We start from the raw sequence: 25,886 nt of genomic DNA, 5'->3' as shown, positions 1-25,886 counted from the left end.
TCTGTAGACCTTTGCGTATAATATACTTAATCATACAGTGTTTTTAAAATGGTGGGCTGGCTATACTTTCTCGGATTCTACTTATAAAACTAAACAAAAAATATCCTTAGGAGAAATGTCAATTTCTCCTTCGTTCCCTCTGTCCACCAATTTGTTATTTTTATTTAAAAATTTATATCTCAAGTTTGGATAGAGGAATCCCATTAATATTTGGTAAGCGTCTCGGTAACAAAGTTTTAAAATTATAAAAAGTTCAGAACTTAAATACTTTCGAAAATTACAAAATGGCGGCCATTTTTATGTTTCAATCCGTTATATCTCTATAAATATTAGTTTTATTAAAATATTAAATCTTTTATTTTGAACAAAATGAAATTTTATTTTTCTAAAACCGGTTAACAAATGGCCGAGTTATGGCAGAAAATTGATGTAATTCTGTGTATGTTTTCATGTCCTCCACTTTACGTTCAATTCGTTTAAATATTAATTGTTTTTATTTATTGTTAATTCTAGTATTGTAAATTAGCATCAAATTGACTAATAATCTTCTCACAATAAAATTTAATATTACATAATAAAACAATTGATATTAACTTTTCAATTTTGAATAATTTTACACAGCGACTATTACTGCTGATCATATTAACAAAATAAAAATGAAGTTTCTTTCAACAGGAATGGTGTTCAAAACTACCACAACCAGCGTATTTGGAGTGGCAACAATCCTCATGGTATCTTCCAAAGTAGCCATCAACAAAGATTTTCCCTGAACATACGGGGACAGGTATTTTAAATCACTATATTTTGGGTCCTGTCATTCTACCAAATCATTTTAATGGAGAAAATTATCTTGCTCATTTGACTGACGAAAATCTTCCATATTTTTTGGAAGACCTACCTCTATAATTAAGAGGGAATTGGCAATTCCAGATAAACTATGCTTTATTATATGAAGCAATTATTTTTTATGAAAAATTTTTCATTTCCTGCATGAAACTTTCCATGAAAAATGGATAGGCCACGGAGGACCAGTGCTTGATCACCTGACTTAACCCTCTTGACTTCTACTTATGTAATTTTTAATGGTAGACACTTTCAACATCTCTTAAACTTTTAACAATTGTTAATTATTTATTTAAAATAAAAGTATACCTAATTATCTACAACAATTAACGTAAGATTATTACAGGTAGGTGTTTTATATTTTTAATTATTAGATCTAATTATTGTGAGAAAATTATTGCTTAATTTGATATTAATTTACAATACTATAATTAACAATAAATAAAAACAATTAATATTTAATCGAAAAGTAAAGTGGAGGACATGAAAACAAACACAAAATTACATCAATTTTCTGCCATAACTCGGCTGGCTATTTTTTAACAGATTTTAAAAAATAAAATGACATTTTATTCAAAATAAAGGGGTTTAATATTTTAATAATAACGTATATTTTCATAAAACTAATATTTACGGAGATATAACGAATTGAAAAATAAACATAGCCGCCATTTTATAATTTTGAAAGATATTTAAGTCCTGATTTTTTGCTAATTTTAAAACTTTATTACAAAGACGCTTATCAAATATTAATGTGATTTGTATATCCAGACTTGAGAAATAAATTTTTGTATAAAAATAAACAAAATGGTGTACAGGGGGGGAACGAAGGAGAAATTGCCATTTTTCCTAAAGATATTTTTTGTTTAGTTTTACAAGTAGAATCCGAATAAGTATAGCCAGCTCACCATTTTAGAAACATTCTGTAAATATATATACAAGACCTTAATAATCTGTTCCTCCTGGTTCATATCTTATCTATTACCCGAAGGGAACTCTTGGTAAAAGCTGCAAAATTTCTTTCAAATTATACCTGCTTAAACTCTTCTGCTCTAAAATGTTTAACAAAATTCTTCTTCAGAAAATAAATAAAAGATAAATAATTTTGGTAACATGGAAGTAAAATTACGTTTAAATTTCAAAAAAATCTTTATGAACTTTGTTTGAAATTCTATTTGTTTTAATTTTCATTGTTTAAAAGTTTGTATCAAAATGTATCCTGAGTTAGATTAACCATATAAAAACCAATTATTCAAATACGTGGATGCAACCCTCTTCCCCATTTGAAATAAAAAGAAAAAATGCAGAAAAGATTATGTCGAACAGTATTTTTGCCTATTGAAATCTTTAGTAAAAATTACAACAAATTCTGAGTTTCTAAATAAAAATATTTTTGCTAAAAGAGATGTGAGAGTTCAATTTTTTGTTTTATTTATAACTAACTTTAACGATTAAATTCCAATTCCAAAACTGTATTTTTCATCAAAATGGCACAACCCAATGATAAAATTTCATGTGAAGAAATAGCATACATTGTCAAGATTTCAGTAGGATGAATTAGGTTAAAACAGGTTTTCCCGTGCGTAATCCGTGCAAACAGTAAAACCGATACAAGTCAAAATAATCTAGATATTTGATGTAAACAAAGCCACTTTAGATTTTCACTGAATTTTTCTTTCAGTTTTTAAGTAACGCGCAATTGTTTTCAGTAACTAAAACATTGCAAGGAAATAAAACGCTTCTTTAACAATTGTCACACAACTTTACGAGTATGTATTTGTTGTAGGTAAATAACACTTGTTACGAAAAAACGTTTTCTTGATAAATCACTTTTTTTTCTATGTATAGTTCTAGTGCTGTATAGCATTATATATATATATATAATTAAAACTCATTGTCAATTTTTTTTACAAAAATGTTCTCGGTCAATTAAAAAAGAATAAAAATTTAAATGAAATCATATTTTTAATGGACAAGAGAGTGGGATATTACAAAATTTTTATTCAAATTTTAAACATTTAAAGCAGAAAAATATTCTCATCTTATTTTATAACAATTTTTCATAGCAATTCTCTCTTTATTACATTTTTTTCTACAATTTTATTCAACTGACACCATCTTTATTCCGCAGTATTCTTGCCACACTTATCCTTTTCCAAGTTTTTGTCATTTTTTACACTTCATATAATAAAGCATAACCTATTTTTAAATGAAAGCAAACTTAAGTTATAAATTTTAACTAAAAATATAATAATATTTTGTTTAAAAATTATTTACTACTGACCTATCATAACTCAGTCAGTTACAACTTCCTAAAAATAAGCATCTTTTCAAAAGTTTAACGAGAAAATTTAGAAAATGTTTTATGAATCATTCGCTAGTACAATAATAAGCAGCTTTATAAGATAACAATGCCTTGAGTCAAGATCTGTTGCCCTAGAGGTATAACATTTAAGTTTAGTGTTCTGTTATATAACTTCCAGTTTATCGTTACTTATTGGCTAACTTGTAACTTACACCTAACAATAGGTCTAAACTTGTAATTGTTCTGTCCAACTTTGAAAGAGAAAGCATAAATGGTGACACTATTAACTTGAAGTATGGGTATGTATTTGTCGGATTATTGAATATGTATAACTAAGAACATATTGTGCCTTCCCTCTTTTTTTGTTGGAAAAAAAGACAAATACACACATATTTTTAAATTACATTAATTTTTTTACTTTCTGGTAATGAATGATACATTTATAAGATAATATTAGGGTGTATGTGTAAAACTGAGTTTTCTCACTTTCTTCCGACCTTTTTTTTTCCAACATATTTAATACTTCGTACGCGTAAGTATAAATTTAGAATATTTTTTTTAATTTGGCAGTAAGATCAAAGAAATAAACTTGTTATACTAATAAAATCAATATAGAGTGAAAACAGGATTATGAGAGTGATGTTCCTATAACAACAAAGGATACTTAACAGGTCAATTTTTAGTTTACAATCAATTTATAAATAACATAATGCGTCTTGCTTTTAAGTACACAATGGTTACTAAGTAGAGGTAATTAAAGAGTAAAGACTAAAAAAACAACAACCAAAGAAGAAGTTCATACAAACATATGGCCGAAAACGCTTCGTTAGTGAGTGTCGGCTGGGGAAAGATTTCGCCCGTATTTCTACCCCTTTGGTAAAATTAAAGCAGAAATTCTTGGAACCTAAATTAACGGGTAAATTTTGTGATTTTTTATAAAATTTGACCTGAAAAATTGAAAAAAAAAAAATAGCTTCCAAAACTGTATTTTAGTCGTTTTTAAGAAATCCAGAGTAAAAGGCAAAGACTGAAGTCGAAAAATAGATTATTTTATGTTTGGCGTAAAATGACTTTGTTAAACGGGTAATAAATACGAAAACGTTTTAAACAAAACTCGTGGAGAACTTGGTTCTGAGTAGAATTGTGTAAATAAATACTACAAAAACTAAATAAAAACGTAAGAATTTCAAAGTTGAAATAAATAAAAAATCAAAATGACGCAGTTTTTAACTAAGAATCAAACGAAAACCCACCAAATTGATCTAGTGGAGAACTCGTCATTGAAAATCAATTGATTTCGAAGTCGATAGTTATGAGGTTCAAATCCTAGTAAAGTCATTTACTTTTATACGGATTTGAATACTAGATCGTGGATACTGGTGTACTTTGGTTAAAAAAGAGAGGTATCAAAAGAAAAAAATTGTTCAATATTAAAAAAATAATAAATGTTTTAGAAAAATAAACGATTTAAAAACATGAAAGATCAAATAAATCAACACTTTAATAAAATAATTTATTAGACATACTTAAAAAGAATTAAAAATTAATTTTTCTAAATTTGTTTGAAATAATTTATTTCATAAGTTGGCAATACTAACCAGTTCTAAAAGAATTTCTTACCGCCATAGTTTAACACAAAGGTGTGGTGAGTCCTTCCAAAAAACAAACTCCATCCTTTTAATCTGCAAAAATTATAAAATTTATTTCCTAGAGATCTTCCTGTACATTTAAACTCTTGTCATTGGATTCTAGGCAATATTAACAACGTAGATTCTATTTTGTTTATCAATGAAGCCACATCTAATCAAAATGGAATTTTTATTCAAAAAGCAGTTACATATGTAGTCAAAAAATCCATGCGCTGTCGAAACTGGGTACTACCACAGGTTCCACGTAAACGTTTGGGTGCGTGAAGGCAACAAATTATTGGAACCATTTATTTTCATTGAGAATGTCTCGGGTATCTCATTCATAAACATTTTGAATAATAATTTGCTAGGTCTATTAGAAGGTGTTCCTCCAATAACAAGAAGGCAGATGATTTTCCAGCACCTTAGGGCAACTCCACACATTCTCTAGCATTTAAACATGCGACTTTTTTAAACAAGTGGATTGAACGTGGCGGACCTATCGACTGGCCTCCAAGATTGCCAGATTTAACACCTCTGTACTATTACCTGTGGGGCCACTTAAAAATCATTAGTATATGAACAAAGGTGTAATACAAGAACGGAGTTAGTTACCAGAATTCTCAGTGCGGTACAACTAATACAAAGCAACCCTGTTGAAAAACGCAAAGTCTCCAGAAACATTGTTTGCTGGCAGAGTGCTGTATCCATTGTGGTGTAGGACATTTTCAACACTTTTTTTAATTGTTTATAAGTTGATTTTACAGTTTGTGTTTTGTATCTGTTATTATCCTAAAATATTTAATTCTTTTCTTTTGTAATATTGAAATTTTGTTTCCTTTAATACCTACTCAAAATCTGTCACATTGATGAATTTCGAAATTCATACTTTTCTGTGGACTTTATTCAAACCATTTTACTTAGAATCAAATCCTCTACGAGTTTTGTGTTTTGTTTAAAACGTTTATAGGTTTTATTAACCATTTAACTAAGTTATTCTGCTAAACATGAAATAGTGTATTTTCGACTTCAATCTTTTGTATTTTACCCAGGATTCTTAAAAACTGGTAAAAGACAGTTCTGGGACCTATTCTTTTCAATTTTTTAGGTCTTATTTCACATAAAACAACTAAATTTACCCCTTAATTTATGTCGCAAGAATTTCAGTTTAGCTTAATTTTATTGAAGGCGCAGAAATCAAGACAGAATCTTTCACCAGCCGACACTCGCGAAACGTTTCCGAACCCGTGTTTATATGAACTTTCTTCTTTATTTTACAGTAGAACATCTCCTGAAAGTTTATTACATTCTTCGTGAATCACTCTACATATATATTAATTATATTATTAATAATGTTATCTTAATTATACACGATTATATATATATATATATATATATATATATATATATATATATATATATATATATATATATATATAAACCATGTAGGTATATACTGCTGTTTAATGGAATGGTAAGACTATAATTGATATAATTATGTAGATTGTACCGCTACAAATTGCCAACGAATTCCCGTTAAAATCTGGCACCGTACGTAAAATAAAATGATAAACCTCATTCCTTAATGATACAAATCGCTTATTCGTTTAATCGATGTTTTCTGTATCAGTCGTTAACAAATTTTAACTGTATGAAATTTACATCGCTGCGCAACAATAAAAACTTCCTAAAACTACAGTTCTATTTGTCACATCATTCACTGACCAACGTAAATTATACTAACAGTATTTCTAATGTTAGAAGGAAATAGAAAACACAATACTAAACCCTGTCTTAGGATCGTATAAAAATTACGATCTCGTAAAGGTTTTATATTATTTTTTAAATAAAATGAAATATTTTATTGCAAAGAATAAAAGTAAAATTTTTACATCATAATCAAATAATTAATTGAATGTAATATTGAAAACAAACTATAAATAAATCATTGATTAAAACATTGGTTATCAGCTGTTCATGAATACTACAATTGTAGAAATCAATATAACATACTTCTACAGCTTATTGGCTGGAAAAAACAATAATGCTTACGTGGTTGCGTTAATGCATATTTTATTTAATTAACAAATATAAATATACTTATAGATTTATATTAAAATCTATAAAATATATTTTAAACATTACTATTTTTTTAAATTATCATATCAATCATATTTTTTGAAAACTTTACGGTTTTAATTTATCATAATTTTATTCGTAAACTAACCGCTCGGGACTCGCTTCGCTCGTCGGACTGTCTAGCAAGGAGCTTCGCCTCTGGACCTCGGGACCCAGGTAAATCCCTGACCGATCTAGGGGTTCTCTGGGCCTACTCCAGGACCGCAGAAGAACTCGCTTCGCTTGCCATACCCCTCCAGCCAGAGGACTTCGCTCCCTGGTCCCCCGGAATGTTCATTACCCTTATGGTTGTGAGAATAATACTGAAAAAAATCAACTCAAGTATTAAGGCTTTATAGAAACCTGAAAAAAAAACTAAATTACACAAAGCAGAATAGTAGTAACTATGATAACTAAAGTACATACGCCTTGGACGATGAAAAATTCATAACTTATTTCTGTTTCCATGGGGACAGAAATATAATAATGAAATAGGAGAATTGTATTTTCTTTAATGGATATCTTTAATTCCCAACTTCACCCCCAAGGGGATTAGGACCTTGGTATGTGGCTTAAAACCTTCCTTGAGATAACACGACTGTATCGTGCAAATCGGTCGGTTGGTTCTCGCGTAAACAAACAAACAAACAAACAGAAAGACAAAAAAACAAACTTTCGGCTTTATATATAAAATGATTTTTATAGAACTAAGCAAGAAAATGCAAAAAAAAAAAACAATTTTTACCTTTAGAAGATGGAAAAGTCGTCCTAGATTTTAATAAATTTTTTATACAACATTTGGTACAAATTATAAATGCTTTAATATTTTCTTTTTATAATTTTTATGACAATAAATTACAAGCTAAGCTATCACCTTAGACACACTTATAATTATTTTTTTTTAATAAAAAATTTTAAATTCTGATTTTTATTAAAATCTAGTCAATAATTCTTTATGTTAAACGAAAAATACCATTTAAAATAGTAATGAATAAAATGAAATAAAAAAAAAATTATATCATTTAAAATTGAGTCGTCTCGTGAGTGAGATTTTTTTTTAGATAAGTTTGTTCTGTTTTCTGTTTTACTTATTACGTTACATTTTTTAAATCTTTAAGTGTAATTGTACATGTGCAATTTCATATGACACAAATAACGCAATAATTTATTCGATTTGTAAATAGAAATCTTGTTTTAATGTTCTGGTTTAGTGAAGCAAATTTTAAAAATTAAGTAAAAAAAATCGTAAAAAGTGGAAATGTATGCACTGTAAGGAATTTATTTATTTCTTCCTCAAAAATGACGGAACTAACCATTGAGTTTAGAGAGTTTATTGAGTTTAGATTAATGGAGGTTGGAGAAATTCTTACTTTTGAATTATAAGTTATTAAAAACGAGATTATGCCGACCAACCATGGTGTTAGTAAGCTTCGTAAGTTTGTTGATCTTTTTTTTTTTATAAAATTGATAAATTTACCGTAAAGATAAATAAATTTCAAAATGAGTATTGTAAAATAAAAAAGGAAAACTTGAAAATTACTAAGCTTAAAATACAGGTTATGGAGCTTCAACAGTATAGCAGTTCAAATAATTTAGAAATTCATGGGACTATCTAAAAATGAACACATCTCAGATTTACTGAAGGATACTGTTAAATGTTTAAATATCACCAATAGCATTAATGGAGTCATTACCACTACTCATAGAATTAATACTACTAAAAATAAGGATAGACCTCGTTATCGTAGTTAGTTTTGTTTCTAGATTTGCTAAAGAGTGGTTGGCTAGATTTAATGATATAGAAAGAAAAACGATAACTTTTTGGCGACGCATGGTAATAGAAATTTTAAAGAGCATCAATTTTACTCCCTTATACGAAGTAAAGGAAGTATTGTGGTTGCGAAAAATTTCGGTTTTCAGATTTCAACGGAAATATCAATTTTGATCATCCCTGAAACCATTTTGACTAGTTTCGGCGTGACGTCTGTACGTACGTACATATGTGCTTATGTATCTCACATAACTCAAAACGATTAGCCGTAGGATGTTGAAATTTTGGATTTAGGACTGTTGTATCATCTAGTTGTGCACCTCCCCTTTTGATTGAAATCGACTGAGCCAAAAGTGTTCAAAAAAGCCCAAATACCAAACAAATTTGGATTCTGGATTTTTGCTTAACTGTAGTATAAGCCCTCATTGAGAGCTTTTCAATGATAAATGATAAATAGTACTTATTTTCATTGGTTCCAGAGTTATAGCTAAATAAAATTTTTATTAATGAAATATTTGGATCTTAGGGAAAGGCACATCGGTTCGAATCAGACTTTCATCTCCTTTTTTTTAATTTTTTTTTAATTTAAATATATTGATTGATTTATTAACCTCTTATCGTAAATAATTTTTACCATCAATAATATTTCAATAACAAAGAAAAAATATCGGAAGTTTTTAATAAAATAAAATTTTATGTACTTTTCATTAAAAAAAAAAAAATGTGTAAATGTAATTTAATAGGCGAACAAGGAAGTCATGCGTTGTCCACATCAGATTTTTTATTAAAGTACTCACTCATTCTGTGTGGCGATATTAATATTAATTTATTGTGGAATGATTCAAAAACTGTTGAGTACTCGTATTTAATTATTATAGCTGGTTTTGCTTACATGTTCTTTATTAACAGACCAACTATAATCATAGAGTATACAAGTATTGATTATATTTTTATAAGGAATCATGATTTTTTAAGCCCAGTGGATATGTCTTAGAAACAACTATTTGATCATTTTTCTGTAGTAGGATCGTTGGAGACTGTTGCTGGATGTTATAATACTGATAGTTTTAATTTAAATAAGGTAGAAGTTATTATATTTGTAGGAACGAAACGCAAGACTGGCGGGAGTTTCAATATTTCTCCCTACAGATCGCAGAGCCTGGACAATGTCCCTTGCTGCTGTATCTTTCTATTATCGGGCATGTTTCATGGGTTATTTAGTGGTGGTTATAAATTTTTAGTTTTATTTATGGACGGATTTGGTAATATTCGTTCCTATCCGTATGGAGCAGCGTGAAATTTATTTACTGGGTCTGACCATGGAAGACTAAGCTTTTGAGCCTCGTACTCCAGGCGTGATTCCCCTTCAGTCCACCGGCTGAAGTCTTTTCGGTACTAGCACCTTATGGGCTAGCAGGAATACACCTACCGGAGCCCTAGTCATTTGGAGGGATCAATGCGCCCCCTTCTGCGGAGGAAGTCGCATGGCTGACTGAATTAAATTGTAAGTTTTCAGGATGGTGAGTAAGAGGGTTGTAGATCATCTTCTTTTTTGGCTGTCCTTCGCACTGTTTCTCTGCTTGGCTCTTCTACCGGACTCTAGTCCGTGGCGGTGAGTCGCGTTGTGGGTCTTCTTTCTTTTGTTGACTTCTTTCTTCTTTGGCCTGCACTTTCCATGAGTTGGCAGTAATCGAATTTCACGCCACTAACCTTAGGAAGTCCCGTGGCCCGGAAGGGCGGAACCGGGAAAAATGTAAGTTTCTTCTTTCTTCGGTTTACGGCTGGTGGCTGCTTGGTTCGTTCTTTCTTCTTCTTTCTTGAAAGCTTGAAAGGTAAAAAGAGGTAAGGAACATACAATGGGATTTAATTTCGTGGTCGCGGTTTTGGAGAGGATATCGCCTTGATGTTTGAAGTAGTAAGGAGTGGAATTGTTACATAAAAATAATTAATAAAGCATCCAGACACACGTGTGTCCGGGAAGGGGTTAGGGTACCGCGTGGCCGTAGTCTTCCTAATATCCAATATAGTACTGTGGTTACAGCAAATAAATTACATGCGTTATTAGTTAATGAGTCTTGAGTAATGGTTCTCATGAGTCAGTTTACGACAATAAAACTTTCCTAAAAGAGTAAGTTGTGAGTGAGATATTATTTGAGCTACAATTATTGATAATTTTTTCATTACAATTGCCTTTAATTTGTGCGTAAAAGATTAAGTTTTCCAATAATTCTACAGTACCTATTCACATATCTGCTAGAACGTAATCATAACCAGGTGTGTTTATTTTTCCTTTTTAATGAAATACTTCGATGAATAATATTCTTTTTAAAACCCTTGTTTTTTATAAGAGCTAGCAAAAACTCTACAAAATTGTTATTTACGATTCTACTGCCACATGATTTCTCTAATGCAACCATAATAAAAGTTGTAAAACAAAACAGATGTTTTCCATAAAAACATTCTTTATAAAAAATTTCATTGTGTGATAAAATTTGAAAATAAAATAAAATATTGATTATGTTTTTTTTTCAGAACTCATGAGAGATGCCTTAAGAAACCAGATATCAATACCAGAACTTATAATTCAGGTACATATTATTACATAAAGTATATAAATATACTCTAATCATATCAAATTATTATTTGATATGATAATACTATTGTATTGTATGTAATACTATTGTATTACATATTAATTAATTTTAAATTAATTTTTAAACATGTTAGAAAATGAAATAGAAAAACATAAAAATTTATTTTATATTTTTTTCAGTGTTTTATTTTTAGTTCTTAATAATCTCATTATCCAAATGATTATAGCAAATTTATTGGAAAAAAATGTTGTCAATAATTTTCTTTTGATTAAGAAAATGATCTTTCTTACGTCAGTTAATCCTGTTTGGTGGTACACACTTCTAGTGGTTTCCAGTTTTTATCAAATTAATCAGCATCAATATAATAAATTTGAAATGGTAACAATATTTATCTATATAACAACCAGCTGTAGCTATAACCAAACCACACCTACATATCTAACGTTTTGGTTACAATGTTAGTAATATTTCTTCTTAGAACTTTGTACATCTCTTTCCATACAATGTGCTATGGTTCTAGACTGATACTTGGACCTGTAAGCAAATGCACACAAATTGAAATTCATTTTCATAAACCAATATAAGTGTAAGGGATGGGGATTATGAGAGAATGGGCGTAAGATTGCGAACAAGATTTCTATTTGTACTTGTAACAATGAAAACAAAACTGCAAATCCATTACTTCCTCAAGAAGCCATTGTTTATTAAATTGATAGTAAACAATTATAAAGCAAATTGTAAGTCAAACGTTTGGATTAAATGTTGTACCTATTATAGATGTGAAGAATTTTGCAACAAACCAGCAAGAAATTAAAATATCATGTGCCAGCAGCTTATCGTTTCAACATTTAATCTACAACTTTGCAGCTATATCCTACACAAAATAGGGATAAAACTATCATTTAAAAATGCATGTAAAATTTGTATTAAAAAAATATTTATGAAAGAGTAAAGAAATTAAATCTGTTACCAAAATTCTAATTTATTCAAGAAATAAGAACTGAAAATTTTAGACGAATAAATTCTACACACATTTTTTCTGAATACCTGTGTTAGAAATAATAATATAACATGACAGATAAATTTCAACCGTTTAAATACTACAGCATTAAATGACATCAGTAATGTATATTTCATTACGCCGTAACATTAGGAACATTGCCGAAATTAGTCAGGCGGCCCTGACGGACAAATTTACGGTTAATCATTGTTTTGTTTCAAATACGTTTATAGCACCTGTAAAAACAGGTTATTTTCGAGTAATTTTTTTCTGAGATCATTATTTCTATCTAATATTATATTTTTTGATTATATTTATATCATAAAGTATAATGTCAGTTGTAATGGGCGATGGCATATTTCACGTTGTTGCCTACGTAACTGAGCCCGCCTACTAGTCACAGCCAATCAGCGAGAAGATTACCACAATTGTTTTATAACAAAGATGGTTTCCGATGGTTTTCCGTTTATAATGTTCCAAGAAATTCTGGCATTGTTTACAAAAAAACGTAATTATTTTCATTCAGTTTGATAGTAACATTTAATTTAATTAACTCTTGCATATGCACTTTGGTGTAAAATATATACTTACGAAATAGTGAGTGAACGCGAGTGTTTTTTTAAAAACGTAAATATAAATAGGGAAACTGCAGTCAGAAGATCAAGGAAGCGATTCTTAAAATTTTGGAAACTCTAATCAGTAATAGAAATAGAATAAGAAAACATTTCTGTCACTATAATACTGTTTACATTAAGAAGATAATTTAACTATCATTCAAAATTTGTTGGCTTGGAGTTTCGCCTGTTGTAGAAAATTCTTTCGGTAAAGTATCAAAAAAGGTGGTTTCAACATTAAAGGTAGATTTTATTTAAAATTTACTTTTTTACAAGTTTCCTATCATTTGAACAATTTCAACTAAACATTTGCTTTTACAAGGAAGAACTTACGATTTTCCTTTATGAGACAAGTAAGAGTTTTAATATTAGAAAAGTTCTATAAAATCACATTTTATGGGCTGGATTTTAATCGGTGCGAAATATTACATAAGGGTAATATTGAATTGGATTATACATAGAATATATACATATACATACAGAATATATACATAGAATATATAAAGAATTGGATTATACATATGTACAATCCATTTCTTCGAATAAGGAACTGCACCCGATAAAATTTACGAAAATTCAAGAAACGTAATTTTATTTAAATCAAAATTTTCCTATTTATAATTAGTAGCAAAAATTTTGCAAAAGTGTAGTAATTTCCCAAACCCCTTGAAATAAGAAAGAATACAATAAAAAAATTAAAGAACGAAAAATTGTAAGCTTTTAATTATCCTTTTAAAATATCTAATATTTTCCTTTAATAGGCAGCATTTTAAATCCTAAACAAAATACCTCTCTTAAAACCACGCAATTGCTAGCGCGAGCTACCTACCTCCACATTACTCCCGTATGCATTTTGCCGTAAACGTATTTTTAGTCCATTATTAACCCAATTTTTTTTTTTTTTTTTTTAATAAAATTTTATAGTGTGTAGTTTAATGGTGCACAAGCTGACATATGATTTATTCCGTCTTGGTGGAATCTATTTTGTGGCCACTTTAAAATAATCCTATAGATAAAATAATAATTATTATAGTCGTAATGAATTCATGCCCCCTCAGTAAATTAATGCATATCTGAAAGTGTAGTTTGTTATTTAGACCTAATAACTACATATAAGTCGTATCTTCATATTAATAAAATTATTTTACGTAATCAGGTAAAACACATAATTTTTGTAATAAAAAATTTTATTTATTTTAGTTTAAACTTTAATTTAAAATAAAAATTGTAAGGATTTAAAAGTAAATCGTATTACAATAATAATGAATAATAACGGATTATTATTTATCTGGTGATAAATGGAATTAAAAACAATATATAAAAAAAAAGTAAATTTGTAACTCAAGCTGATTATTACTCGTTAAACTTTGTATAATATACAATTTTAAGAATTTTAATCCCATTGAGCACTTATGATATCAAAGAAAGAGAGAATTCTTCCTATTAACGGAAATTTATGTTTTTTTTTTCTTTTTAATAATTCCTAGAACTTTTTATTTTATATATGGGTGTTTTTTTAATCAAGATGCTGTTCACGTAATGTATCTGTAAGGCTCTAGTTCAGTTTTTCTCTTTTTAAAAGTAAATAAAGTCCTCTAAAACTTTTGAAGTTTATATGGACGCTTAAATTTTAACATGCTTCCATAACAATCCTTAAAAAACTATTCTTTTCCTCTTTAGTTAACTTATTGGCTCTTCTACGGAGCACTGTACTATAGAAATGTTTGTTTAAATTAATCTAAATTAATTTTTAAAAACTTTCTTCGGTATGAAAACTTGTGAAAATGTGCTTTTAGACAAAATTTATGCAATATCCTAACTTCAATTCCTTTTTACCTTTGATTCTGTCATACTTGTTAATTCTTATTAATTTTCAGACGGTATTTCTTTCTTAAACAATAAATTTAATCTGTTCACTATTTTTTCTAAGATCATCAGCGTATTAATTTTCTTTTCTGATTCGTTACTGTGCACTCAAGAGTACGAATATATTTTAATATCTTTATTACGCAGTGTCAAAAATAAAAAAATGCATTTCACAACATCGTTAGCTGTGTAGGATCATATTAAAAAAGTAAAAAAAAACTTGAAAGTTAACATAGTAGATGACGTCCCTGTATTTTGTCAAATATTTATATTTTACCTAACTTGTTCTTCACGATTTAGATTTTCCTTTTAACCACTCTTTCTTCTCTTCTATATTACCTTCCACGTATCTTTTTATATATGTCTGCAAAACTATTTCAACTATTAGTCTCCCTTTTGTTATTAGAAAGTTTCTCCATAATCGAAATAGTTTTACAGTATTAAAAGTATTTCCACAGTTCGACGACAGTCTAGCTGTTAGTTATAGCAGAACCCATTGATATCAATCTGTCGTTTGGTTGGGAAAAAATTAATTTAACTTAATTAAATTAAATTAAACCGAGTTTTATTTTTTGGTAAATAATGCTTGGACAAGCGTTAAAAAAAATTATTATACATACATGTAGAAATTAGGACCTTTTAAAGTCGTTTTAGTGGAAAAAAGAAAAAATTCAAACCCAAAATTAATAAAATATCCAGAAATATAATCACTATGTATAATAAGCAAATATACGCCTATAAATAAGTAAATATATATATTTTACTACTTAAACACTTACTAATGTTAGGAAAATGGCTGGCAATATCATATTTATTAAATAATCTTGCAAAATTTGAAATTGAAAGATAATATTCGATACTGGTATTTTATTGGTAGCTATTATAAAAATTATTAATGCACATATAGATGAATAGTAGTATCTACATTATGAAGTAAAACATTTATTACGTTTCATAGAACTATTAATGTCATAATATGAATACATCAAAGACATTAAAATATTTTTATGAACGTTACATCATATCGTAAACTTTTTATGTCATTAAACTGAAATGCAGCTTTTATTGTGTTTCGATGAAGAACCGATTTCTTTTATTCTATGAATAAGATTGGAAAAAAACCGAAACCTCAATAAAGCTTGTCTTGTTTTGATACGAAATGATTGTACAACTTAAAACTCGCATACCTAATTTATAGCGGATGGATATTAACCCTTACACATCGATTGACATACTTTAAAAACTTTTTAAATATAGTCCTGTTCACTTGTTTTTTTCTCTCTCTCTCTCTCTCTTTTGAGGTAAAAAAAAAACTTTAAAAGCATTTGCACGTTTTTTCTTTAACTCTTGAAATTTTCTTCAGTATAGCTACTTTTACAATGCAAAAAGTAAGTTAACGTAATTACTTGCACCTCTTTGTATGTAGTTTTCTTTTCATTCTACGTAAAGCAGCAAAAAATTTAAGATAAAAATGAATAAAATAATACTAAAGAACCTTGAAAACTTTTTCTGTTTCTTTTTTTCGCTTCAATAAAAGATGAAAAGTTTAAAGTTTCTTTTCTTTCTAGTTTATTACTTTCCACCTAAACAAAAAGAAATAAAAATAAATAAAATTTGGGATGTTATCTTAATTTATTATATTGTTACGATATTTTTGTTACTTCGTAGAATAAAGAGATTATTTTAAGAAATAAATGATTATATCCTTTAAGGTAGGAAATTTATTTTATAAAATAGCCCATTATGATGTAGTGAAAAAGAATAGGTTTATGACAACCGAATTAAAACGGTCAAATTTAATCAAACATTTAAAAAGCAGTATTTTTAAGTAAATTTCTTTTAATTCGATGAAACCGTTTTGTCCAAACTATAAGATATCCATTTTATACTTCAATTTGTGTATTAAATAAAAAAAGTCTGGCAATAAAGGTTTTTTATGACCGAAAAAGCAACCAATAAAACGCGCAAAGTCGTTTTTTCAGTCATTTGCACTACTACTATGCCTAAGAAAACACAAAAAAAAATATCAGTTAAAAAATATGCAATTAATAAAAGATTTTTTCAATTTTTGGGTAAGAGGGAATTTTGGGGGAAAATTATTTTAAAAGATAACCATGCATGCATGTATTGAGTATCATATAAAGTGGGGTAGATATACGCAAAATTTTGAGAAAATTGACCCCAAAGAAACTACTTCCACCCCTTAAATATATTGAACCTAAAATTTTACCAAAAAATTGCCTCATACTTACGAATCTCTGTAAAAAATTTCATAAAAGTATGTTTATCCAGTCAAAATTTATTAAGCTTCAAACACGCCAAAACATGTATATACAAAAATTAACACCCACTTTTTCTTTGTTTTTTGGAGCCCCGGGGTCATGAAACGTCGACATATGAAAAAAAAACAATATTCCATTTTTTGACCGATAGCCATATTTTCCTTCATGCAGAGTAGCTCTACAGCTGTGATCTCAGGAAAGTAATAGAATAATAATGATATAAAAATTAGATAATGTAAAAACATCAGACTGAAATTATTATTCATAGCAATGACCTCGTTATTTTATAGTAATAAATGAGAATAATATTTTTCAAAGGCAGTATTATAACGTTTGAACTAAGCGGCTGGAACCTGTATCGTAATGAGGGTCATTACGAAACAGATTTTTAGTATGATACATATTCAACCAATCAAAAACCTACTCTTTTCAACCACTAACCAATCAAAAACGGGTATTGTTTAATGTATCAGCTGTTAGATAGATTTCAAAGAAAGCTACCTATTGTAATGGGTACCATGATACGACTTCCGGAAAATTTCGACATAACTTCGCGTTTCATATTCCCCAGACCCCAAAACCTTTATATATATATATATATATATATATATTTTTTTTGTCTTCAGTCATTAGACTGGTTTGATGCAGCTCTTAGATTCCCTATCTAGTGCTAGTCGTTTCATTTCGATATACTCCCTATATCCTACACACATATATATATATATATATATATATATTTCAGTTTATTGTGAACACGATAACTGCCGAATTTTGCGCCAATCACTTTCAAATTTTTCCCTAAAAAAACACAACCCAAAATCTCAGTCGAGTTCGTTAACGGCCAAAATCAGACCATGGGGTGGAACTAAGGTGGCTTTTTCGAAAAAATAAAATATCGCTATAACTTTTGTTATTTAGTAAAGTATCGAATTCGTTTAAACTTCCTACGATTCTTTGAATAAGAGCCTAAAACTTATGTAAGTAAAGTTTTTTGATATCACCAACCATTGGCTCAGCGGTTAGAAAAAATGGGGTTTTGAAGACAAAAAAAATCATATCTTCCTTAATAGACAGAGCATCGCATCGGTTTAAAGAAGCTGTTAGTCCTTTAATCATTACCTAAAACTTTTGTGTGAAGAAATTTTTGATATAACCAGTCCTTACGGCAAGGGATGAACAAAACCAAAAGACAAAAAAAATGTATATTTACTGTTCATAGGCACAGTATCGAATCGGTTTTAAGTGGTCGTTAATCTTCTAAACATTACCTAAAACTTTTGTCTGAAACAATTTTTGATATAACCAGCTCTTACGGCAAGGGATGACCAAGATGTTGCTGGAATTGTATGATGGGGCTTGTCGTATGCTAAACATGTGAAACATTTTTTCACATTCAAACATTGTCATATTAAGTAAATTTGAAGTTTTAAGGTGGACATTTTTTTATCCCCTCCTTAGCACCGATTTAGCACCGGCGAAATCTTTTTTTCAACTTTTTTTAAAATTATATTATAATAATTATTAACTTCTGATTGTAAAAAAAGTTTTACAATAAATAATAATTAAATAATAACAATAAAAAGAAAGAGTATGAAAAAAATCACAAGTTATTAGTGAAATAAAATTTTATTTACTTTTCATTTAAAAAAAAAAGAAAAAGAAATGAAGTCGGATTCGAACTCATTCATCTCAGGAGTAATACCTTACGGTAGTTCCGGAGGCTAAACAGAAAAAAACATAACCCTGAAGTAAAAGGTTACATATATAAATTTGTTGATTATATTCTAATGTGGACATATTACAAAATAGAATTATAAAAGAGTGTTTCCTGTCTAAAGTAATAAAAAATATTATTACATTTGCTATTTAAAAATTAAATCATCTATTTAAAAATTAAAGAGATAAAAACATTTCATTTAATAGAATGTAGTAATATTAAAAATGACTATATTATAAAAACAAAATTAAAAAAAAACTAATAATACACGTGCAAATGACACGCTTATAATAAATTATAATATGAAAAAAAAGTTTAAATTTAATATTATATTATAATATAATGTCAATAGGTGGGGCAGTTTACACTTTAATATCAACGCATCATTTTATATTTAAATGACTTGAAAATAATGACATTTTATTTAATAATTAAAGGTCCGATGTTTAGTTTAATATAAACGAGGTTTTAAATGTACTTTTATTCAAAATAAGTAAAAGATCTTTAATAATTAAAAATAAATTATTAATTTTATTTTTATTTAAAATATCTATTTTTCAAACCGAATGAATTATCCAATTTTAAGGGTCTGTAAATGGGTAAAATCCCCTAAATTACAAAGTAGGTTATTTCATTATATTTTTGTACAATCTAATGTTTTAGGTAGATTTCATAAGACAACTAGTTTTTTTTTTTGTTTGAGTACCATGATTCGACTTCTGGAAAATTTCGGTTTATATAACTCGGTCGGGTTCGTTAATGGGCAAAATCGGACCATGGGGTTGTAAATGGGGGGGCTTTTTCGAAAAAAAAAATATCGCTATAAATTTTTTATTAAGTAAAATATGGAATTCGTTTAAAGTTTCTACTATTCTTTGGATAAGGGTCTAAAACTTATCTAAGTAAAATTTTTGATTTCACCAGCCACTGGCACAGAGAATGGAAAAAATGAGGTTTCGAAGACAAAAAATATCACACTTTCCTTAATAGGCACAGTATCGAATCGATTTAAAATGGTAGTTAGTCCTCTAAAAATTATCTAAAACCTTTATCTGAAACAATTTTTGATATAACCAACTCTTACGGCAAGGGATGACCAAAATGTTGCTAGAATTGTAAAATGGCCTTGTTGTATGCTAAAATGTGAAACTTTTTTCAGGTGCAACCGTTGTCGTATTGAGTAAACTTGAAGTTTTTCTTAATTTTAAGGCAAAAATCTTTTTTATTCCCTACCTTAGCACTGATGAAGTCTACCTCCGCCTTCCGCCGTACCGAAAGGGGAGTTTTTTATTTAGATTTTAATCCGATTTAGTAGTTAGCTAGCAGAAGTTAATTTTAAAGTACAAAAATAAGTAACTAAGTTTCTATATTACACTGTTTAACTTTTGTTAAAGAACTTCTACCTAACCTCTCCTTTAAAACTTACATGTAAATTAACTTAATCCAGCAATTGCGACTCCTCCAGAGAAGGGGGCGCATTGCTCCCTCCATATAGTTAGTGCCCCGTTGTGGCGTATTCCTGCTAGCCTAAAGCGTTAGCACCGAAAAGACTTCAGTGGACGGTCTGAAGGGGAATTACGTCGGGAGGACAGGTTGCATAAGCCTAGCCTTCCGCGGTCGGCCCATAAAATGGGTTCGATAACGCTGGTTTAACAACGGATTGGAATGCAATTAAATCCGTCCTTAAAAAAAATACTAAATATTAAATAAGACCCGTTGGAAAATTAGACCCGTTACTTAAAATAAACCTTTTAAAACCACGCCCAATTGAATCATCCAGCAGCAAGGGACTCTGTCCAGGTTCTGCGATCCGTAGGGAGAATCTATAAACTCCTGCCAACTTTGCATTCCATTCCATTCCTAACTTTTGTTAATTATGTCGGATTCTAAAGAAAAAATGTCTTTAATATAGATCGATACTTAAGAAAAGGCAGAACCTATGACTAATAATCTATTGCCACAGAAAATCACTGTTTAATGTTATTTTTGAAAAAATTAAAAAAAATTTCCGTAAACAATGTATTCTATCATTGATTTTAATCAATAATCCCAATATTTTCTTAGCTGTAGTTAAAATACGGTATGCAACTCTGTAAAATGGGCATTAACACACTCATGCAAAGTTTACACTTGCCATGGCTAGTGTCGTAACTTACTTCGCAGTAGTGCAATTATGGTTATCATTATAGGCTTGTTGCTATAGTACTATTCTTAAATACGTATGGACTATCCCAGACTTACCATGTATTTTATTTCGTGATGCTCATAATTCAGGGTTATGACAGTAATGCATAAGAATTATGAACTTCTGATAAATTTCAGTAAAAAACTAAAAACGTTTTAATTATATTATAGTTGAAAAACCAATTATGCATGATGAGTTTTTTAATGAATGTACTTCAAACGATCTTTATATAACAATAGTATTCAATAATAATCATTTGTTTTTTTAATTCGATTTTTGAATATTTTAACGAAATGTAGTTATTTCAACAGAAAAGAAATAGATTAAAACACACAGATTAAAGTTACAATAACTGTAATGTATGGTTAAAAAACATTTTAGCTAATTATTTTTAAGAACCGTACCGTAAAATACAACTTCCCATGTAACACAATTATTATTCACTTCATTAACTAGAAAATATTAAAACTTCTCAGTTTCTTATTTCTTTCTAAATTTTTACTTCCTTGTACGAAGTAAAGAAAGTATAGTGATCACGAAAAATCTCGGTTTTCAGATTTCAACGGAAATATCCATTTTGACCATCACTGAATCCATTTTGACTAATTCCGGCGTGACGTCTGTACATACGTATGTATGTATCACGCATAACTCAAAAACGATTAGCCATAGGATGTTGAAATTTTGGATTGAGGAATGTTGTAACATCTAGTTGTGCACATCCCCTTTTTATTGCAATCGACTGAACCAAAAGTGTCCAAAAAAGTCCTAAATTTGGATTGTGGACTTTTTATTAACTGCAGTAATATGTCCTTATTGAGACCTTTTCAACAATATATCATAAGTGGTACTTATTTTCATTGGTTTCAGAGCTATAGTCAAATGAAATTTTAATTACTGAAATACTTGGGTCTTTCAAGGGGTTGGCACATCAGTTTGAATCAGACTTCATCCCTTGATTTTTTAACTTTTTTTTTTAATTTAAATATACTGATTTATTAATTATTAACCTTTGATTATAAAAAAATATTACGATAAATAATAATTCAATAATAATAAAAAATAAATAAATATCAGAAGTTACTAATGAAATAAAATTTTATGTACTTTTCATTTTAAAAAAATGTTTATGTAATTTAACAGGCGTACAAGGAAGTCACATGGTGTCCATATCAGATTTTTACTCTATAACTAATCACTCATCTTAATTAATATTATTTTTTACAGATTTAAATTACAGAAGGTAATCCCATTTAATTTATTTTGTCATCAAGTGTCGTTCAATAATTAAAGAGACAGAGATTGTAAAAATTTGCTATTTATTTAATGATAATGAAACTAATACTTTACTGTTTAACGTAATTCCCATCTACATTTAAGCTTTTGCGTCATCTTTTTGTGAGCGTTATTATGCGCAAGAATTACCCCTGTTTTAAAAAAACCCGGACGTTTCCTCAATATTGAGGGTTTCGTTTTATTATATAGCACTTTACAAAAGTACTCACTGTTGATTTTACTTTGTTCTTCCAAATAATCGCAATAAATTGTGCCTTTATAGTCCTAAAAACCGTTAGCATCACTTACTGGATGACGCGTAAGTTTTAATTTTTTTCCGAACGGATAAATTTAGATGTTTCCATTCCATAAACTGATATTTGAATTCCGATGAAAAATAATGAAAGAAAATTTCATCAAGTTATTATGTGGTCTAAAAAAACATAACCTTTCGCTAAAAACCTATTTACCTAATAACCTTCCACTAAAATGTAAATGTAAATTTGGGTGTCTTTATGACTTTGAGTCGACGTTTTGCAGTTACTCAGCTTACCATGAATAATGAAAAGGACATTTCAAATGCTTGTAAAGTAAATTTCAGCAATTTCCAAATTTTTATGCGTCAATCCTTACGAATAAGATGATTAATGTGATTTTTCAAAGCTTCAGATGAAACTTCCACTAACCGGTCGTCCGCTACGAAGAAAATCGATGACCCTTGTTCGATTTAAACTTTACAATCTGCTTATAAAATCTTTCAAGGTTAATTAGGTTTTTACCCCGCGAGTGAATTTTTCCCGGTTTTACACAACAACAAAAAAAATGTTATCATAGAACACTGTTCTTTTAGGTTATATCAAGCAGAACCGACGTTTTGAAATGAACAAAAAACGTTATTGGAAATTTTTTTCGAACAGCTGATATTTTTATGTTTAGGATGCCAACTTGAACATTTATTCAAGTTTAATTTATTCAGTGAAATAGTTTTTTCTATTTTTTTTCTTTAATTACTGAACTTCCCTCTGTGTTCAATTATTATTCTGCACAAATTAACCGATTTAATAAAATGATTTTTTATTCAGTCAACGTTCCTGTAGTGGTCACATTACAGATTTCCCAAATAACAGCAGAATTTTGTTGTTCATAATGGCAGAGGTTTTTGTAGGCATATCCAAATTATAAATAGAATTAAACCTAAATAACGGAAAAAACTGAATAAAATCTGCTTAAAAAACACTATAAAAATCAGAAAATAATACTTTACCTTTTTTTTTAAATTTCAAATTCGTTACATCAGTGTTAAATTAAGACCTAGTAAATTATTAGTAGATGTTTTTAATTTGACACCGACTTTAAAAATTAGAATTTTAAATAATTGAAAAAATTTTTTTTTAATTTTTAAATCGGTTTATTTTTTAAAGTTTATAAACAGATATAAGGTTTAACATTCTCTAAAATAAAAACTTTTAACTTAAAAATATATATCAATAAACGAACCCCCAACGCAAAAAAATCGAACCCAAACACAAGCCACGAGGGGCTTTTTTTGGTTTCTCATTTTTATTAGATCTGCTGATTTTTTAAATTTTTAGTTTAAGGTAATATAACGAAACATTTTTGCATTTTTTCTTACTTTTTACAAAGTAGTTTTGAATATTTTAATGAATAAAAATCTTTTGAAATCTATTTCATGAAAAATGGTTTAGCCTATCTGAAGTAACAGTATCCTTATAACCTTATTCCTCAGTCCAATAAAAATTTCTCCTTGTTTTCATCTAGAACTTAAAAATAAAGTAGGACTATTTATTAACAGGAAGATAAGGAAAAATAATTAAAAGTAAATTTTTTGACTTCTTCTTAGACGTTATCGACCTCCTTAGTATCTTCTCTTTCCGACTGATCAGGTAATGATGTTTATATCTAAGTTTTTTAATTTTTTATTAGCGAATTCTTTAAGTAATTTTACAGCTTAATAAAAAACGGTTGTCGGGGAAGTAACATATCAATGACATTATCCAACCAAACATTTTTGTCAAAATGTGGCCCGTACATTCATACTACTGAGGATTTAAAGCACTAATAACTGTTAAAGAAATAAAACAGATTTATCTTATGACAGAAGGGACGAAGATAGTTACTGATAAGTAGGAAGAATTACTTTCTGTCAGAATGTTATTAGTTTAAAAAAAAGTAACTTGAAAATATCTTAAGTTGTATTAGTTTTGTCTCTTAACATGATATTGAGCGGACAGTTATTTACTTGAAATATTTCGTGTATTCTGTATTCTACATCAAAGGAAAACCTTTTCCTAACAGCTTCTTTCTATATATATATATATATATATATATATATATATATATATATATATATATATATATATATGTAGAAATAAATATTTTAATAGTTATTTTAAAAATTGTTGAAAAATAGAACATTTTCTTCTAAGCGACACAGTTGTAGACTATAAATAATACCCCCTGTGGCATTTATTTGTTTTTTTAGGTATTTATATAACATGACATTTCAAAATGTTTTGTATTTAAACATTTTTAAGTCAGCAACCAATAGAATGGTTAAAATATTTTTATGATGTTACTTACCTAATTACCATTTATTTATATTCTTAAGTTTTAATTCTAAATTTATTTCGTAATTATTAACATAAATACATCAAAATAGTGCAACAAGAGTAATAAATACTAATTTAACTTAAGATTTAAGGTTTATTTGTATAATATTATGAAAATTATAATACTTTAATTCAATGTTGCAGTCTTTGAAGTTAGAAGTTGGATTCATCGTGTGTTTGGTAGCTGGTGTGTTATTATCTCTTGCTGCTCCAATTGTTGTACTCTCTCACACGTGTTACCGTTTACGAAAACGTACCGACGATAACAGCTCTGACACCTGGACCGGAAATTGTCGACGTAAAACTCTAGTTTTTCTACTACAAATTTTAATAATACTTCTACTGTAAGTAACAAACGCATGTGTAAGTAAAAAATCTATCTATGATGTACGTCGGTTACATCGTTTGTTAAGCTAGTAATTAAAAATGCAACAGAACGGTAGCATTACCTTAATTTCTATTGAGTATATATTTTGGAGGTGGGGTTCTTGTATTTTGAGGAAGTAGTAAAAACATAGGAAATTTAATTTTGCAGGTGATTTTTACAAAAAAATAAAAGAAAAACTTAATGGTGAGTTTACTAATTTGATAATAATCGCAAAGAAAAAATTTCGTTATGAAATCAAATAATCTTAAGATGTTCCCTAAATGGTAACAATTAGGGGTGAACTAATTGATTTTAGGAATGAAAATAAGAGGGGTACTAAGGTTTTTTACTGAAAGGGGTTAGGATGGTTTATCAGTCTTCTCAGTAATTTTGATATAGAGACAGATATCTATAAATATTGCTTTTGAAAATAAAATTAAAATTTTACAAGTGATTTATAATAACTTACATTTATTTTTAGGGCTTTAATTTATACTCTTACTGTAAATTAATACCAGTTACACGTAAAATAATTCCTAATTATTGATTGTGCTTTCAATGGTTTTTTCCCCCCATAAGGACAGAGATTTTCGTTAAGAACACTTGAATTGAAATATTAAGATATTGCGGATATAGTGAACATCATATTTATCAATAATTTAATTTCTTATAATTAAAAAAAATTGTTCAA

General features: G+C 28.5%; 1 protein-coding gene across 2 annotated transcripts in view; it reads left to right on the top strand.

Annotated features, from left to right (window-relative positions):
• Nucleotides 1-25,886, top strand: part of prom (prominin) — a 98,382-nt gene that overhangs the window by 1,980 nt on the left and 70,516 nt on the right. Inside the window, exons 2-4 of one of the 2 annotated variants that reach the window (XM_075366281.1) lie at nucleotides 676-784; nucleotides 11,198-11,253; nucleotides 24,973-25,172. In XM_075366281.1, coding sequence (XP_075222396.1) covers nucleotides 11,203-11,253; nucleotides 24,973-25,172 — 251 coding nt within the window. In that variant the 5' untranslated portion in view covers nucleotides 676-784; nucleotides 11,198-11,202. The remainder of the gene's footprint in view (nucleotides 1-675; nucleotides 785-11,197; nucleotides 11,254-24,972; nucleotides 25,173-25,886) is intronic. The other variant, XM_075366280.1, reaches the window with a different exon arrangement.

This window comes from Lycorma delicatula, chromosome 5 (assembly GCF_047948215.1).
Source record: "Lycorma delicatula isolate Av1 chromosome 5, ASM4794821v1, whole genome shotgun sequence".
In the NCBI taxonomy this organism is placed as follows: Eukaryota; Metazoa; Arthropoda; class Insecta; order Hemiptera; family Fulgoridae; genus Lycorma; species Lycorma delicatula.
This window is presented reverse-complemented; position numbering and strand designations above follow the sequence as displayed.